We start from the raw sequence: 16939 nt of genomic DNA, 5'->3' as shown, positions 1-16939 counted from the left end.
CGAAAGGAAGACTCGAAGGTCTCCCTCTCTTATAGAAAAGAGTAGCCAACTTTCTGGTCCTCTGTTTCCATTGAGATTCTGTTCAAGGGTCCCAGCTCGGCTTCTGCGGGTGGCTGAGCTTCTAATGGCTCCCTGCGTTCTTGTCTTTTCCTCTCCAAACCTTCCGTCCTTTTCCCCCTTCTGGGGTGGAAGGGCGCTGTCATTGCTTCTACCTTCGAGACAGATTGAGGAATAGTCTGGACCATCGACTCCTTTCCTCTCTTTGGTTCCGTGTCTCTCTCTGGCTGTGTCCCTCTCTTTTCCTTTCTCAATTCCGTCTGTGTCTTCCTCTTTCTCTCTCGTGTGTGGATGGATGGATGGATGCTAGGGATGCACATGTATATGATTAGATGAGGGTTATGTTTTAGGGATAGGTTAGAGGGAGAGAAAGGCTTTAGGTCAGAGTTGGTCATGGGGGAAGGGTCAAGGGTGGTGGTGGTGTTTCTTGGAATCTGAGTGCTGTGCATTCTTCGTCTCTTTCCATATGAACCCCTTCTCAGATACACCACTTGCAAGGAGTCTCTCGTGTTCCGTTTCCTATCTTTTGCATTTGTGAATGCTTAGCCTCTCTGTTGTGAATAGGTTCCATTGGATGGAAACCCAGTGGTGTACTTCGTTTACCTCTTTCACTTACTTGAAGAGACCCATTTCGACCTCCGCCCAGCAAATGGCAAGGAGACTCTGATGTTAAGGAGCCTTTGACCTACGCTTCTTTCTAGCTATCTCATGACATCAGTCTTTAGGGTGAGGTTTTTCCCCGATATTGAGGTGGTCTGAGATCAAACCCAATAGCGTTCTTCAGATGCAGCTGTCTGGTTTTCCCATGGACATTGATTGAAGAGGCTTTCTTGTTCCCATTTGGATATTCTCACCGTCTGTGTCAGAGATGAGTTGACCATGGATGCTGGGGTTTGTTTCTGGACCCTCAACTTTATTCCATCGATCTGGATCTGTGTGTGTTGTTGTATTCCCAATAGCATACTGTCCTGCTGCTGCTGCTGCAGCTAAGTCACTTCAGTCGTGTCTGACTTTGCAAGACCCCATGGCCTGTAGCCTACCAGGCTCCTCCGTCCAGGACATTTTCCAGGCAAGAGTACTGGAGTGGGTCGCCATTGCCTCCTCCGATACTCTCCTGAGGATCCTAGTTTGGTCGTCTAATTTCCTTTCACACAACCTTGGATGTCCGTATCGGGGCTTTTTCGTCGGATTGTATTGACAATGTAGGCTCTTTTCTGTTTCCGTACCCCTTTTGCAATTCTTTGTTCGGTGCGAAAATGCATTGGCATTTTGGGAGGAATAGCATGGAAGCTGTGGATTGCCATGTGGGGCTGTGACATGATTTTCCCAGTAGGAATTCTTTCAAGCCCTGAGCACAGCTTCTCTTTCCAGTGATTGGTGTGGGCTTGATCTTCCTCCTTCCATCTCTCGCCGTTTTGTGAGAACAGGTCCATCCTTCCCTTCTGGGGTAGATGGACTCGTGGATATCACTTCAGTGAATGGCATTGTCAGTGGGGGTGATAATTCCCTTCTCATTGGAAGACTTTGCTGTGAGTATTAGAAATGCAAGTGACTTCTCTTCCCCTTCCTCCCTGTCCATGTCTCAGAGCCACCGGGAAACAGAGGCCTCATCCACGGTCACACAGGCCTGAGGGGGTGCAACTAGACTGTTGTTTCTTCAGGCCCTCAGTGCTGGACATCATCCGGGATACTCTGTGTGTGTCTTCCTCCGTCTGGTGTCCCTTCAGACCTTTCCCTAGTTTTCACAGGCTTGTTGTGTTGGCGTTCTTTGTCTGTTTGGAGACACATCCTTGATAAGCTTTGTGTTTCCACTCATTCGTCTCGCGATGTATGACCTGTCTTTTGCTTTTGTAATGAGGTCTTTCCCACAGTAGATATCTTTGATTTTGCAAAGTCCACTGTATTCTCTGGGTTTTTTTTGTGGACTGCCTTTTAGTTTTGTGTGTGAAGACTCAAAGCACGTGTCCGGTTTCTGCTCATTGTTCTTCTAGATTTGTGACAAGTTTTCATGGAAAGTTTGTCTAGGGATAACTGGAAGTGAACTCGGTGTAAGGTGTCAAGTCTCCATCTCCATTCATGTCATCCCCTGCAGTTTCCAATTCCCTGTTCCTGAGTGGTTTTGGAGATCTTGTGGGAAGGTTGGTTGCATTGGAGTTTGCATTTCCACCTTGATTCGATTCACACTGTTCTGCCCTCAGGGACACTGTCAAGGGGGAGTGAGGAGCAGCCTGCACTTCCAGCAGTGACCACACGGTGGGGCGAGTGCTGCTCTCCCCTCTGGGAGCCCCAGGCCACAGGCATCCCAGTGAGGAGCCAGCTCTGTGCTCAGCTGAAAGGAGTTAGTCTCTCAGGAGCCTCGGAGCCCTTGCCTTTGGATCACCCAGGGTGGGCATTTACTGGGACAGAAAAAATTGCCCTGAATTCCATGGACGGAAGAGCCTGGCTGTGTAGAGTTGGTGAGTTGCCGTGAATCAGACACAACTGAGGACACAAAAATTCAATAGATTAAAACACATTTTGGGGGTGGGGGGGAGTGAAAGTGGGTGATGTGGGTTTTTTTGTCTTATATAATAGCCAAGGGAAATCTAGTTTAAACCTAAATTCACATAGATGGGAAAGGTATAGCTCTCCGTCACCCTATTTAAAAAAAAAAAAAAACTACTAAACTTTTCTGAAAGTTTATTTAGTAGCTTCCTTGAGCAGTTTATTGTGGAGCATTTTTTTTTTCTGTGACATTGGCCTCATTAAAAATTATGGTTTGCCTTTAGTGGATAATTTTGTTCATTGGTTTCTTAGAGAACCTTGGTAATCTTTGAGTTTCCTGGGGAGTATGGTCACATGACCTGGCCCTGGCCAATCGGTGCGTTCCACCTCCCTGGCCACTGTGATTGGCTCCGGGCTGGGGCAGTGCCCAATCGGGGCCCAGGGCCGGGCCTCACGTTGGAAGCCAGGGGAAGACGAGCTCTCGTCCTGCTGGGGTAGGGGAAGGGGTGGGGCCGGGGGAGGTCAGGCTCCAGCAGTGGGAGGGGCTTGAGGTCCGCCTGCGGCAGTTGGTGACGTTCCTGCTCCCCTCAGGGCAGAGCCGCCGGCCTGAGAATGAGGGCGCTGCTGAGCCCAGGGGCTGGGATGGCCCGTTGCTGCTGTGGTCCCAGAGCTCCACCCGAGACCTGAGGGAAGCCGTCTGCCCGTGAGTCCTCTCCCGCTTGTCTGTCAGCTTGTTTGAAGCATGCTGGGTTTTCTGCCCAGCTGGCTAAGGGGAGTCCCTGGAAATGCAAGGGTGTGGGTTTTGGCAGACTTCAGGGAAGACATGCCAGATGAGCCTGGGAGACTCCAGCTTAAGCTGGATTCAGGAGATATCTCTTCGGGCCAGCTAGTAATTGTAGGATAAGCCTAATGAGTCTTCACAGGATGAAGAGAGTAACGTGCCAAGGTAGCAATTGATGTCCTCATTCGAGAGGATGAAGCTGGTGCTCAGAGAAGGGGGGAACTTGGCCACAGCAAGGAGGTGTGCACCCAGACAGAACCCCCCAGATCTGGCCATTGGAGCTCAGGGAGGCCACTGGTGTGGCTTGTCCCTGTGGCAGGGCCCGAGGCAGGCAGCCCACCCTGATTCCTGCGGGGGCCTGACTTGGGAAGTGCCATCTGGTAGCTTTGAGACTCACCAAACCAAATTGCACTGGAGAGAGGAGGGACACCTTCCTTCATCCACCCCCCACCCCCGCCGGATTCCCACATACCCTGACCCCTTTCTCTCGATTTCGGAGCCATTTCCAGAGTCCCGCTCATATGACCTCATTTGAAGTGCACTGTGGACGGGCTGCCATCTGCAGCTGCTACCACAGCAGCCAAGGGCTTTAGCTCCCGACTACCTCCCTTCCTTTGGAACTTGGGGGCCCTCTACTCCCCACTTGCACACCACAGACCTTTGCTGAGGATTGTGGGGACCCTCACTCAGTTTGCAGCACGTTGTAGCCATCCCTGTCCTCCCTTGAAACTCAGCTTGTGAGCTCCTTTGGAGCAGCGTGGCCCACCTGGCTGCAACGGAAGAGACACAGCTGACAGTGAAACAACAGCTTAGATCTGAGAGCCGGAAAGCTCTGTCAAAAGGGACCTCCCTCTTCACACCGTAGAGGCTGTAGGAGCCGCCAGGCTTTCGGAACCAGTGCTGGGGCCAAAATGACTCCACAGCTGTTTTCCTTCCTGGGGAGGGTTCTGGCTCGAGCGGGAATGGCTCAAGTCTCCTAAGGTTCTGAAAGCCCACTGTGTGCAGATTCACGGTACACAGAGAGGAAAAGGTGGAGTCCTAGCCTGGAGGTGGTCACAGCTCACGGATGAGCCAGGCAGGCAGGCAGGCAGGGCATGAGAACACCTGAGCTGCCTTCATGAGTGAATGGTGTGGGGGCAGAGGAAGAGAAGCCGGTCTGCTCCCTCGTGTGGTGCCCAGGGCAGGTTGTCCCCAGAGGAAACCCTTACGACGGTGAGGACTATCACTGCTGTTTCCCAAGGGGTTCCGTCGGTGCGTGTCTTCCCCGGAGCGGTCAGGCCGTCTCTCAAGTACACTGGCCATGGGCATTGCCTCTCCTTGGAACTTCCCATGTGTTTCTCTTTTTTATGGAACAGTGATTTTCTAGAGTGGTTCTGGGCCACAAGGATGTTGGGTCATTTTCTAGCCTTCTGTCATGAAGAACGCTTTCCTGGGCATGGGGGTGGTTTGTTGTTCCAGCTCCCTTTCTTGGCTTCTTTTGGGAGCTGGTGCAACAAGAGGAGCTCAGCCTCTGCCTTCTGGCTGAGATGTCACCCTTCAAACAGCAATGCCTGCCTGGAGATAATGATGGCAGTTGCCAAAAGGGCTTCGTTTGGCACATGGTATCTTGAAAGGACGTACACCGTCCTTTCAGCTATCAAAGGCTAGTTCAAATGACATAAAAATGAGAACTCTCCAATGGAGTCTTACAGTAGGTGGAGAGTCCGAAAAACACTCCTTCAGTCATTTCGCTGAGAGTCACTGATTGGGGACACCAAGAATATAGGAAGGAATGCAGAAAGAAAAGATGAAATTGTGTTCAGGATCGGGGGGAGGGATGAACAGGGCGTGCTTGCCTTGAATCCAGGCTTTGTTGGGGGGTGGGGCATAAAGATGGAACGGGTCTGAAACTACAAAGTGGTGATGGTAACACAGTATCACCAGAGTTACACAACAGTGTTCCCAGATTGCAACAATGATGAAAAAGTTTACTAATCCCAACTTAACCAACAAAAATCCAGGAAACCATACAAAAAATAAAACATCACCAGAAAGGTGGAAACAAACCACATGCAAAGCAGTTCAGGGGAAAGGAACTCCATGTCCCCTGGGGGCAGACCGAGTTGCCGGCATCCACGGTGAGCAGACAGGGATGGAGGCTGCAGAGCCGACCGCTCCCCTGGACGTGGTGTTTCCGGTAAGGGCTCTGGGTCTCTGTCCAGAGCGGGGGCTCTTTCTCCCTGCAGGGCTGGGTGAGTCATCGTGGGCGTCTGGGTGTTGCACGGGAGCCAGGGCAGGCTCTCCCTGCCGAGGCGGTGACTCTTCCTCTGCCTCGGGTTCTCTTGCCAAAGCCCGAGCAGGTAGAGGTGCACGTGGAGGTGGAGGTTCTCGCTGAGGGGGTGGGACATCAGTGCCTGGGGCTGGGGGTCCTGCAGGCACGGAGATCCGATCTGCCCGGTGTGCTGGCCAGTACCCAGCTGGCCTGGTGTCTCTGCGAGGGCAAGTCTCGCTTCTCCATCTGCCCTCGGTGGATCCCTGGGTCCTGCACCTGGAGCCACCACCTGTGTGGGGACAGGTCTGGGAAGTGGAGCCTGGTTCCAGTTGGAGGCCAGTGCTAGAGCTGGGGGAGAAGCAAAGTTTGCCCACAGGCCAGCCTTGGCATGTGCGTACCCCGGGACAGAAACCTTCCAAGAGGTTCCCAAAGAATACCCAGCGTCAGATGTCTTTTGGGACTGAAGTGTGCAAGATGGGGGGCGGGGGGTGTGAGGCCAGCGCTTGCTGCAGGCCCAGCAGCAGCTTTCGAGGACTCGTCCCTGTGTAGCTCAGCACCCCTCCCCACACACTCCCGTGCACCAGCCCCAGCGTCCTCACCTCTGTGCTGTGGCGTGCTGGGCTCCAGGTCCTCCTGGTGCCTCAGAGGCCGGGGTTCTCTGGACTCTGGGTCGGAGCCGGGTGTGCTGAGCTCCGTGGAAGCCTCAGACTGGGCCGCCGGCTGTATCCTGGGCGGTGTCTCGGCAGCAGGCCTTCCCCACCTCCGCGTCTCCCCCGGTGGGGCTGATGCCTCCGTGGGCACGCTGACCTGGAGCCTGCACTGGGCCTCACGGGCGGGCGGGTGGTGCTCCGACCCCTCCCTCTGGGAGCTGGATGGGGTGTCCCCGTCCTCGGCCTCATCACGTGGGAAGCTCTGCAACGACAGTGACCGTCAGCCAGCCATGCTGGGAGTTTTCCGAGCTGGGCCTGGCCAGTGGAGCCGCTGCTTCTGCCTGCTCGAACTTCTCTTCCCAGAAGGGTCAGAGACGTGTGTCTGCTCAGATCCCCACCCGGGAGGAAAGAGACCCATCTGAGGGTGTGAGGTCAGCCTGGCCGGTCGGCGCTGCCCACACTCTCCCCATCCCGCCCAGCCTGCTCTCCCCTGGGGTGTGGGCACAACTTGTCCACAGGCTTCTGACCCCACATCCGCCTGGGCTTCCTTGAGGGAGACACAGCCCGAGAAACCCGCATCCCCACACACAGGCAAAGGACCCGGTGTTTCCGGGTGGCATGGGAGAGGTGGCCTGGCCCGGCCTGGGGCTCCCCGTGTTACCTTTCTGTTTCTCCGGGCAAAGGGCCAGAGGCCTCTCGGGGGTGTCCTGAGCCAACGTCGACAGGGTGCCCACGCACACTGCCTGTGAGCTCTCCTGAGGCCCCGGCCTCTGGGCAGGGGCAAACAGCAGAACATCTTGGCAGCAAGTGATCTGGCTGGGGGCTCCTCTCCGCTCTGGAGGCCTGGATACCCGGATTGCGGGTTCTGTTGGGTTCTGTTGCCGGCAGGTGACATCATTTCCTGGGGTTCGTGCTGAGGTCCCTTCCTCAAAACTTCCCAAGGGAATCTCTGGGTTTCTGACTGCTCGACCACCCCCCTTAGGCCATGTGCAGGCACAATGACACCCACACGGCCCAGCCCACAGCCCTGGGGAGGCCTGGGTTCAGCCAGGGCCTGAGCTCCGAGGACCATGCTGCTCTCAGACCAGGCTCCTTCTTCTCATAAGTGGTGTGGCCCTGGACAAGCATATGCCCCTCAGGGTTGCCCCAGTCTCTCCATCTGCAGAGTGGGGGTCATTCTCCCATCTGCTTCCTAGGTCTGTCGGCCTACGAGCAGCTCCATGCCTTTCCACCTGGGGCCGATATCACGTGGAGCTCGTGCGCTGAGACTTCAGAAAGAAAGATTCCATCCAGGGCTGACACAGCACAGAATGGGGCAGAACGAGGCCTGGATGCGCCGTGGAACCCAGGAAAAGGCACTCCCCCTCCTGACTGTTTTGAGACCCCGCATCCAAGTTGGAGGACCGAAAGGAAGACTCGAAGGTCTCCCTCTCTTATAGAAAAGAGTAGCCAACTTTCTGGTCCTCTGTTTCCATTGAGATTCTGTTCAAGGGTCCCAGCTCGGCTTCTGCGGGTGGCTGAGCTTCTAATGGCTCCCTGCGTTCTTGTCTTTTCCTCTCCAAACCTTCCGTCCTTTTCCCCCTTCTGGGGTGGAAGGGCGCTGTCATTGCTTCTACCTTCGAGACAGATTGAGGAATAGTCTGGACCATCGACTCCTTTCCTCTCTTTGGTTCCGTGTCTCTCTCTGGCTGTGTCCCTCTCTTTTCCTTTCTCAATTCCGTCTGTGTCTTCCTCTTTCTCTCTCGTGTGTGGATGGATGGATGGATGCTAGGGATGCACATGTATATGATTAGATGAGGGTTATGTTTTAGGGATAGGTTAGAGGGAGAGAAAGGCTTTAGGTCAGAGTTGGTCATGGGGGAAGGGTCAAGGGTGGTGGTGGTGTTTCTTGGAATCTGAGTGCTGTGCATTCTTCGTCTCTTTCCATATGAACCCCTTCTCAGATACACCACTTGCAAGGAGTCTCTCGTGTTCCGTTTCCTATCTTTTGCATTTGTGAATGCTTAGCCTCTCTGTTGTGAATAGGTTCCATTGGATGGAAACCCAGTGGTGTACTTCGTTTACCTCTTTCACTTACTTGAAGAGACCCATTTCGACCTCCGCCCAGCAAATGGCAAGGAGACTCTGATGTTAAGGAGCCTTTGACCTACGCTTCTTTCTAGCTATCTCATGACATCAGTCTTTAGGGTGAGGTTTTTCCCCGATATTGAGGTGGTCTGAGATCAAACCCAATAGCGTTCTTCAGATGCAGCTGTCTGGTTTTCCCATGGACATTGATTGAAGAGGCTTTCTTGTTCCCATTTGGATATTCTCACCGTCTGTGTCAGAGATGAGTTGACCATGGATGCTGGGGTTTGTTTCTGGACCCTCAACTTTATTCCATCGATCTGGATCTGTGTGTGTTGTTGTATTCCCAATAGCATACTGTCCTGCTGCTGCTGCTGCAGCTAAGTCACTTCAGTCGTGTCTGACTTTGCAAGACCCCATGGCCTGTAGCCTACCAGGCTCCTCCGTCCAGGACATTTTCCAGGCAAGAGTACTGGAGTGGGTCGCCATTGCCTCCTCCGATACTCTCCTGAGGATCCTAGTTTGGTCGTCTAATTTCCTTTCACACAACCTTGGATGTCCGTATCGGGGCTTTTTCGTCGGATTGTATTGACAATGTAGGCTCTTTTCTGTTTCCGTACCCCTTTTGCAATTCTTTGTTCGGTGCGAAAATGCATTGGCATTTTGGGAGGAATAGCATGGAAGCTGTGGATTGCCATGTGGGGCTGTGACATGATTTTCCCAGTAGGAATTCTTTCAAGCCCTGAGCACAGCTTCTCTTTCCAGTGATTGGTGTGGGCTTGATCTTCCTCCTTCCATCTCTCGCCGTTTTGTGAGAACAGGTCCATCCTTCCCTTCTGGGGTAGATGGACTCGTGGATATCACTTCAGTGAATGGCATTGTCAGTGGGGGTGATAATTCCCTTCTCATTGGAAGACTTTGCTGTGAGTATTAGAAATGCAAGTGACTTCTCTTCCCCTTCCTCCCTGTCCATGTCTCAGAGCCACCGGGAAACAGAGGCCTCATCCACGGTCACACAGGCCTGAGGGGGTGCAACTAGACTGTTGTTTCTTCAGGCCCTCAGTGCTGGACATCATCCGGGATACTCTGTGTGTGTCTTCCTCCGTCTGGTGTCCCTTCAGACCTTTCCCTAGTTTTCACAGGCTTGTTGTGTTGGCGTTCTTTGTCTGTTTGGAGACACATCCTTGATAAGCTTTGTGTTTCCACTCATTCGTCTCGCGATGTATGACCTGTCTTTTGCTTTTGTAATGAGGTCTTTCCCACAGTAGATATCTTTGATTTTGCAAAGTCCACTGTATTCTCTGGGTTTTTTTTGTGGACTGCCTTTTAGTTTTGTGTGTGAAGACTCAAAGCACGTGTCCGGTTTCTGCTCATTGTTCTTCTAGATTTGTGACAAGTTTTCATGGAAAGTTTGTCTAGGGATAACTGGAAGTGAACTCGGTGTAAGGTGTCAAGTCTCCATCTCCATTCATGTCATCCCCTGCAGTTTCCAATTCCCTGTTCCTGAGTGGTTTTGGAGATCTTGTGGGAAGGTTGGTTGCATTGGAGTTTGCATTTCCACCTTGATTCGATTCACACTGTTCTGCCCTCAGGGACACTGTCAAGGGGGAGTGAGGAGCAGCCTGCACTTCCAGCAGTGACCACACGGTGGGGCGAGTGCTGCTCTCCCCTCTGGGAGCCCCAGGCCACAGGCATCCCAGTGAGGAGCCAGCTCTGTGCTCAGCTGAAAGGAGTTAGTCTCTCAGGAGCCTCGGAGCCCTTGCCTTTGGATCACCCAGGGTGGGCATTTACTGGGACAGAAAAAATTGCCCTGAATTCCATGGACGGAAGAGCCTGGCTGTGTAGAGTTGGTGAGTTGCCGTGAATCAGACACAACTGAGGACACAAAAATTCAATAGATTAAAACACATTTTGGGGGTGGGGGGGAGTGAAAGTGGGTGATGTGGGTTTTTTTGTCTTATATAATAGCCAAGGGAAATCTAGTTTAAACCTAAATTCACATAGATGGGAAAGGTATAGCTCTCCGTCACCCTATTTAAAAAAAAAAAAAAACTACTAAACTTTTCTGAAAGTTTATTTAGTAGCTTCCTTGAGCAGTTTATTGTGGAGCATTTTTTTTTTCTGTGACATTGGCCTCATTAAAAATTATGGTTTGCCTTTAGTGGATAATTTTGTTCATTGGTTTCTTAGAGAACCTTGGTAATCTTTGAGTTTCCTGGGGAGTATGGTCACATGACCTGGCCCTGGCCAATCGGTGCGTTCCACCTCCCTGGCCACTGTGATTGGCTCCGGGCTGGGGCAGTGCCCAATCGGGGCCCAGGGCCGGGCCTCACGTTGGAAGCCAGGGGAAGACGAGCTCTCGTCCTGCTGGGGTAGGGGAAGGGGTGGGGCCGGGGGAGGTCAGGCTCCAGCAGTGGGAGGGGCTTGAGGTCCGCCTGCGGCAGTTGGTGACGTTCCTGCTCCCCTCAGGGCAGAGCCGCCGGCCTGAGAATGAGGGCGCTGCTGAGCCCAGGGGCTGGGATGGCCCGTTGCTGCTGTGGTCCCAGAGCTCCACCCGAGACCTGAGGGAAGCCGTCTGCCCGTGAGTCCTCTCCCGCTTGTCTGTCAGCTTGTTTGAAGCATGCTGGGTTTTCTGCCCAGCTGGCTAAGGGGAGTCCCTGGAAATGCAAGGGTGTGGGTTTTGGCAGACTTCAGGGAAGACATGCCAGATGAGCCTGGGAGACTCCAGCTTAAGCTGGATTCAGGAGATATCTCTTCGGGCCAGCTAGTAATTGTAGGATAAGCCTAATGAGTCTTCACAGGATGAAGAGAGTAACGTGCCAAGGTAGCAATTGATGTCCTCATTCGAGAGGATGAAGCTGGTGCTCAGAGAAGGGGGGAACTTGGCCACAGCAAGGAGGTGTGCACCCAGACAGAACCCCCCAGATCTGGCCATTGGAGCTCAGGGAGGCCACTGGTGTGGCTTGTCCCTGTGGCAGGGCCCGAGGCAGGCAGCCCACCCTGATTCCTGCGGGGGCCTGACTTGGGAAGTGCCATCTGGTAGCTTTGAGACTCACCAAACCAAATTGCACTGGAGAGAGGAGGGACACCTTCCTTCATCCACCCCCCACCCCCGCCGGATTCCCACATACCCTGACCCCTTTCTCTCGATTTCGGAGCCATTTCCAGAGTCCCGCTCATATGACCTCATTTGAAGTGCACTGTGGACGGGCTGCCATCTGCAGCTGCTACCACAGCAGCCAAGGGCTTTAGCTCCCGACTACCTCCCTTCCTTTGGAACTTGGGGGCCCTCTACTCCCCACTTGCACACCACAGACCTTTGCTGAGGATTGTGGGGACCCTCACTCAGTTTGCAGCACGTTGTAGCCATCCCTGTCCTCCCTTGAAACTCAGCTTGTGAGCTCCTTTGGAGCAGCGTGGCCCACCTGGCTGCAACGGAAGAGACACAGCTGACAGTGAAACAACAGCTTAGATCTGAGAGCCGGAAAGCTCTGTCAAAAGGGACCTCCCTCTTCACACCGTAGAGGCTGTAGGAGCCGCCAGGCTTTCGGAACCAGTGCTGGGGCCAAAATGACTCCACAGCTGTTTTCCTTCCTGGGGAGGGTTCTGGCTCGAGCGGGAATGGCTCAAGTCTCCTAAGGTTCTGAAAGCCCACTGTGTGCAGATTCACGGTACACAGAGAGGAAAAGGTGGAGTCCTAGCCTGGAGGTGGTCACAGCTCACGGATGAGCCAGGCAGGCAGGCAGGCAGGGCATGAGAACACCTGAGCTGCCTTCATGAGTGAATGGTGTGGGGGCAGAGGAAGAGAAGCCGGTCTGCTCCCTCGTGTGGTGCCCAGGGCAGGTTGTCCCCAGAGGAAACCCTTACGACGGTGAGGACTATCACTGCTGTTTCCCAAGGGGTTCCGTCGGTGCGTGTCTTCCCCGGAGCGGTCAGGCCGTCTCTCAAGTACACTGGCCATGGGCATTGCCTCTCCTTGGAACTTCCCATGTGTTTCTCTTTTTTATGGAACAGTGATTTTCTAGAGTGGTTCTGGGCCACAAGGATGTTGGGTCATTTTCTAGCCTTCTGTCATGAAGAACGCTTTCCTGGGCATGGGGGTGGTTTGTTGTTCCAGCTCCCTTTCTTGGCTTCTTTTGGGAGCTGGTGCAACAAGAGGAGCTCAGCCTCTGCCTTCTGGCTGAGATGTCACCCTTCAAACAGCAATGCCTGCCTGGAGATAATGATGGCAGTTGCCAAAAGGGCTTCGTTTGGCACATGGTATCTTGAAAGGACGTACACCGTCCTTTCAGCTATCAAAGGCTAGTTCAAATGACATAAAAATGAGAACTCTCCAATGGAGTCTTACAGTAGGTGGAGAGTCCGAAAAACACTCCTTCAGTCATTTCGCTGAGAGTCACTGATTGGGGACACCAAGAATATAGGAAGGAATGCAGAAAGAAAAGATGAAATTGTGTTCAGGATCGGGGGGAGGGATGAACAGGGCGTGCTTGCCTTGAATCCAGGCTTTGTTGGGGGGTGGGGCATAAAGATGGAACGGGTCTGAAACTACAAAGTGGTGATGGTAACACAGTATCACCAGAGTTACACAACAGTGTTCCCAGATTGCAACAATGATGAAAAAGTTTACTAATCCCAACTTAACCAACAAAAATCCAGGAAACCATACAAAAAATAAAACATCACCAGAAAGGTGGAAACAAACCACATGCAAAGCAGTTCAGGGGAAAGGAACTCCATGTCCCCTGGGGGCAGACCGAGTTGCCGGCATCCACGGTGAGCAGACAGGGATGGAGGCTGCAGAGCCGACCGCTCCCCTGGACGTGGTGTTTCCGGTAAGGGCTCTGGGTCTCTGTCCAGAGCGGGGGCTCTTTCTCCCTGCAGGGCTGGGTGAGTCATCGTGGGCGTCTGGGTGTTGCACGGGAGCCAGGGCAGGCTCTCCCTGCCGAGGCGGTGACTCTTCCTCTGCCTCGGGTTCTCTTGCCAAAGCCCGAGCAGGTAGAGGTGCACGTGGAGGTGGAGGTTCTCGCTGAGGGGGTGGGACATCAGTGCCTGGGGCTGGGGGTCCTGCAGGCACGGAGATCCGATCTGCCCGGTGTGCTGGCCAGTACCCAGCTGGCCTGGTGTCTCTGCGAGGGCAAGTCTCGCTTCTCCATCTGCCCTCGGTGGATCCCTGGGTCCTGCACCTGGAGCCACCACCTGTGTGGGGACAGGTCTGGGAAGTGGAGCCTGGTTCCAGTTGGAGGCCAGTGCTAGAGCTGGGGGAGAAGCAAAGTTTGCCCACAGGCCAGCCTTGGCATGTGCGTACCCCGGGACAGAAACCTTCCAAGAGGTTCCCAAAGAATACCCAGCGTCAGATGTCTTTTGGGACTGAAGTGTGCAAGATGGGGGGCGGGGGGTGTGAGGCCAGCGCTTGCTGCAGGCCCAGCAGCAGCTTTCGAGGACTCGTCCCTGTGTAGCTCAGCACCCCTCCCCACACACTCCCGTGCACCAGCCCCAGCGTCCTCACCTCTGTGCTGTGGCGTGCTGGGCTCCAGGTCCTCCTGGTGCCTCAGAGGCCGGGGTTCTCTGGACTCTGGGTCGGAGCCGGGTGTGCTGAGCTCCGTGGAAGCCTCAGACTGGGCCGCCGGCTGTATCCTGGGCGGTGTCTCGGCAGCAGGCCTTCCCCACCTCCGCGTCTCCCCCGGTGGGGCTGATGCCTCCGTGGGCACGCTGACCTGGAGCCTGCACTGGGCCTCACGGGCGGGCGGGTGGTGCTCCGACCCCTCCCTCTGGGAGCTGGATGGGGTGTCCCCGTCCTCGGCCTCATCACGTGGGAAGCTCTGCAACGACAGTGACCGTCAGCCAGCCATGCTGGGAGTTTTCCGAGCTGGGCCTGGCCAGTGGAGCCGCTGCTTCTGCCTGCTCGAACTTCTCTTCCCAGAAGGGTCAGAGACGTGTGTCTGCTCAGATCCCCACCCGGGAGGAAAGAGACCCATCTGAGGGTGTGAGGTCAGCCTGGCCGGTCGGCGCTGCCCACACTCTCCCCATCCCGCCCAGCCTGCTCTCCCCTGGGGTGTGGGCACAACTTGTCCACAGGCTTCTGACCCCACATCCGCCTGGGCTTCCTTGAGGGAGACACAGCCCGAGAAACCCGCATCCCCACACACAGGCAAAGGACCCGGTGTTTCCGGGTGGCATGGGAGAGGTGGCCTGGCCCGGCCTGGGGCTCCCCGTGTTACCTTTCTGTTTCTCCGGGCAAAGGGCCAGAGGCCTCTCGGGGGTGTCCTGAGCCAACGTCGACAGGGTGCCCACGCACACTGCCTGTGAGCTCTCCTGAGGCCCCGGCCTCTGGGCAGGGGCAAACAGCAGAACATCTTGGCAGCAAGTGATCCGGCTGGGGGCTCCTCTCCGCTCTGGAGGCCTGGATACCCGGATTGCGGGTTCTGTTGGGTTCTGTTGCCGGCAGGTGACATCATTTCCTGGGGTTCGTGCTGAGGTCCCTTCCTCAAAACTTCCCAAGGGAATCTCTGGGTTTCTGACTGCTCGACCACCCCCCTTAGGCCATGTGCAGGCACAATGACACCCACACGGCCCAGCCCACAGCCCTGGGGAGGCCTGGGTTCAGCCAGGGCCTGAGCTCCGAGGACCATGCTGCTCTCAGACCAGGCTCCTTCTTCTCATAAGTGGTGTGGCCCTGGACAAGCATATGCCCCTCAGGGTTGCCCCAGTCTCTCCATCTGCAGAGTGGGGGTCATTCTCCCATCTGCTTCCTAGGTCTGTCGGCCTACGAGCAGCTCCATGCCTTTCCACCTGGGGCCGATATCACGTGGAGCTCGTGCGCTGAGACTTCAGAAAGAAAGATTCCATCCAGGGCTGACACAGCACAGAATGGGGCAGAACGAGGCCTGGATGCGCCGTGGAACCCAGGAAAAGGCACTCCCCCTCCTGACTGTTTTGAGACCCCGCATCCAAGTTGGAGGACCGAAAGGAAGACTCGAAGGTCTCCCTCTCTTATAGAAAAGAGTAGCCAACTTTCTGGTCCTCTGTTTCCATTGAGATTCTGTTCAAGGGTCCCAGCTCGGCTTCTGCGGGTGGCTGAGCTTCTAATGGCTCCCTGCGTTCTTGTCTTTTCCTCTCCAAACCTTCCGTCCTTTTCCCCCTTCTGGGGTGGAAGGGCGCTGTCATTGCTTCTACCTTCGAGACAGATTGAGGAAAAGTCTGGACCATCGACTCCTTTCCTCTCTTTGGTTCCGTGTCTCTCTCTGGCTGTGTCCCTCTCTTTTCCTTTCTCAATTCCGTCTGTGTCTTCCTCTTTCTCTCTCGTGTGTGGATGGATGGATGGATGCTAGGGATGCACATGTATATGATTAGATGAGGGTTATGTTTTAGGGATAGGTTAGAGGGAGAGAAAGGCTTTAGGTCAGAGTTGGTCATGGGGGAAGGGTCAAGGGTGGTGGTGGTGTTTCTTGGAATCTGAGTGCTGTGCATTCTTCGTCTCTTTCCATATGAACCCCTTCTCAGATACACCACTTGCAAGGAGTCTCTCGTGTTCCGTTTCCTATCTTTTGCATTTGTGAATGCTTAGCCTCTCTGTTGTGAATAGGTTCCATTGGATGGAAACCCAGTGGTGTACTTCGTTTACCTCTTTCCCTTACTTGAAGAGACCCATTTCGACCTCCGCCCAGCAAATGGCAAGGAGACTCTGATGTTAAGGAGCCTTTGACCTACGCTTCTTTCTAGCTATCTCATGACATCAGTCTTTAGGGTGAGGTTTTTCCCCGATATTGAGGTGGTATGAGATCAAACCCAATAGCGTTCTTCAGATGTAGCTGTCTGGTTTTCCCATGGACATTGATTGAAGAGGCTTTCTTGTTCCCATTTGGATATTCTCACCGTCTGTGTCAGAGATGAGTTGACCATGGATGCTGGGGTTTGTTTCTGGACCCTCAACTTTATTCCATCGATCTGGATCTGTGTGTGTTGTTGTATTCCCAATAGCATACTGTCCTGCTGCTGCTGCTGCGGCTAAGTCACTTCAGTCGTGTCTGACTCTGCAAGACCCCATGGCCTGTAGCCTACCAGGCTCCTCCGTCCAGGACATTTTCCAGGCAAGAGTACTGGAGTGGGTCGCCATTGCCTTCTCCGATACTCTCCTGAGGATCCTAGTTTGGTCGTCTAATTTCCTTTCACACAACCTTGGATGTCCGTATCGGGGCTTTTTCGTCGGATTGTATTGACAATGTAGGCTCTTTTCTGTTTCCGTACCCCTTTTGCAATTCTTTGTTCGGTGCGAAAATGCATTGGCATTTTGGGAGGAATAGCATGGAAGCTGTGGATTGCCATGTGGGGCTGTGACATGATTTTCCCAGTAGGAATTCTTTCAAGCCCTGAGCACAGCTTCTCTTTCCAGTGATTGGTGTGGGCTTGATCTTCCTCCTTCCATCTCTCGCCGTTTTGTGAGAACAGGTCCATCCTTCCCTTCTGGGGTAGATGGACTCGTGGATATCACTTCAGTGAATGGCATTGTCAGTGGGGGTGATAATTCCCTTCTCATTGGAAGACTTTGCTGTGAGTATTAGAAATGCAAGTGACTTCTCTTCCCCTTCCTCCCTGTCCATGTCTCAGAGCCACCGGGAAACAGAGGCCTCATCCACGGTCACACAGGCC

At 54.1% G+C, this 16939-nt stretch overlaps 3 protein-coding genes across 2 annotated transcripts; 1 reads left to right on the top strand and 2 right to left on the bottom strand.

Moving 5' to 3' along the window:
- LOC145527546 (uncharacterized) overlaps window positions 1–16939 on the top strand; it is a 131263-nt gene that overhangs the window by 80161 nt on the left and 34163 nt on the right.
- Window positions 5269–7046, bottom strand: LOC145527542 (uncharacterized). The gene is made up of 3 exons (XM_081545641.1): window positions 6885–7046; window positions 6173–6485; window positions 5269–5921 (listed from the first exon to the last, which is right to left on the bottom strand). Exons 1-3 carry the CDS (start codon window positions 7017–7019, stop codon window positions 5293–5295), a joined length of 1077 nt encoding a protein of 358 aa, XP_081401767.1. The 5' UTR covers window positions 7020–7046; the 3' UTR covers window positions 5269–5292.
- Window positions 12891–14681, bottom strand: LOC145527529 (uncharacterized). Its single transcript, XM_081545627.1, has 3 exons — window positions 14512–14681; window positions 13800–14112; window positions 12891–13548 (listed from the first exon to the last, which is right to left on the bottom strand). The coding sequence occupies exons 1-3, from the start codon at window positions 14644–14646 to the stop codon at window positions 12920–12922; spliced, it is 1077 nt and encodes a 358-aa protein (XP_081401753.1). The 5' UTR covers window positions 14647–14681; the 3' UTR covers window positions 12891–12919.

This window comes from Giraffa tippelskirchi, chromosome 11 (genome assembly GCF_054371585.1).
Source record: "Giraffa tippelskirchi isolate mGirTip1 chromosome 11, T2T-mGirTip1v1.2.pri, whole genome shotgun sequence".
Lineage (NCBI taxonomy): Eukaryota > Metazoa > Chordata > Mammalia > Artiodactyla > Giraffidae > Giraffa > Giraffa tippelskirchi.
Note: the sequence above shows the minus strand (reverse complement) of the source record. Positions and strands in the feature narration are given on the sequence as shown.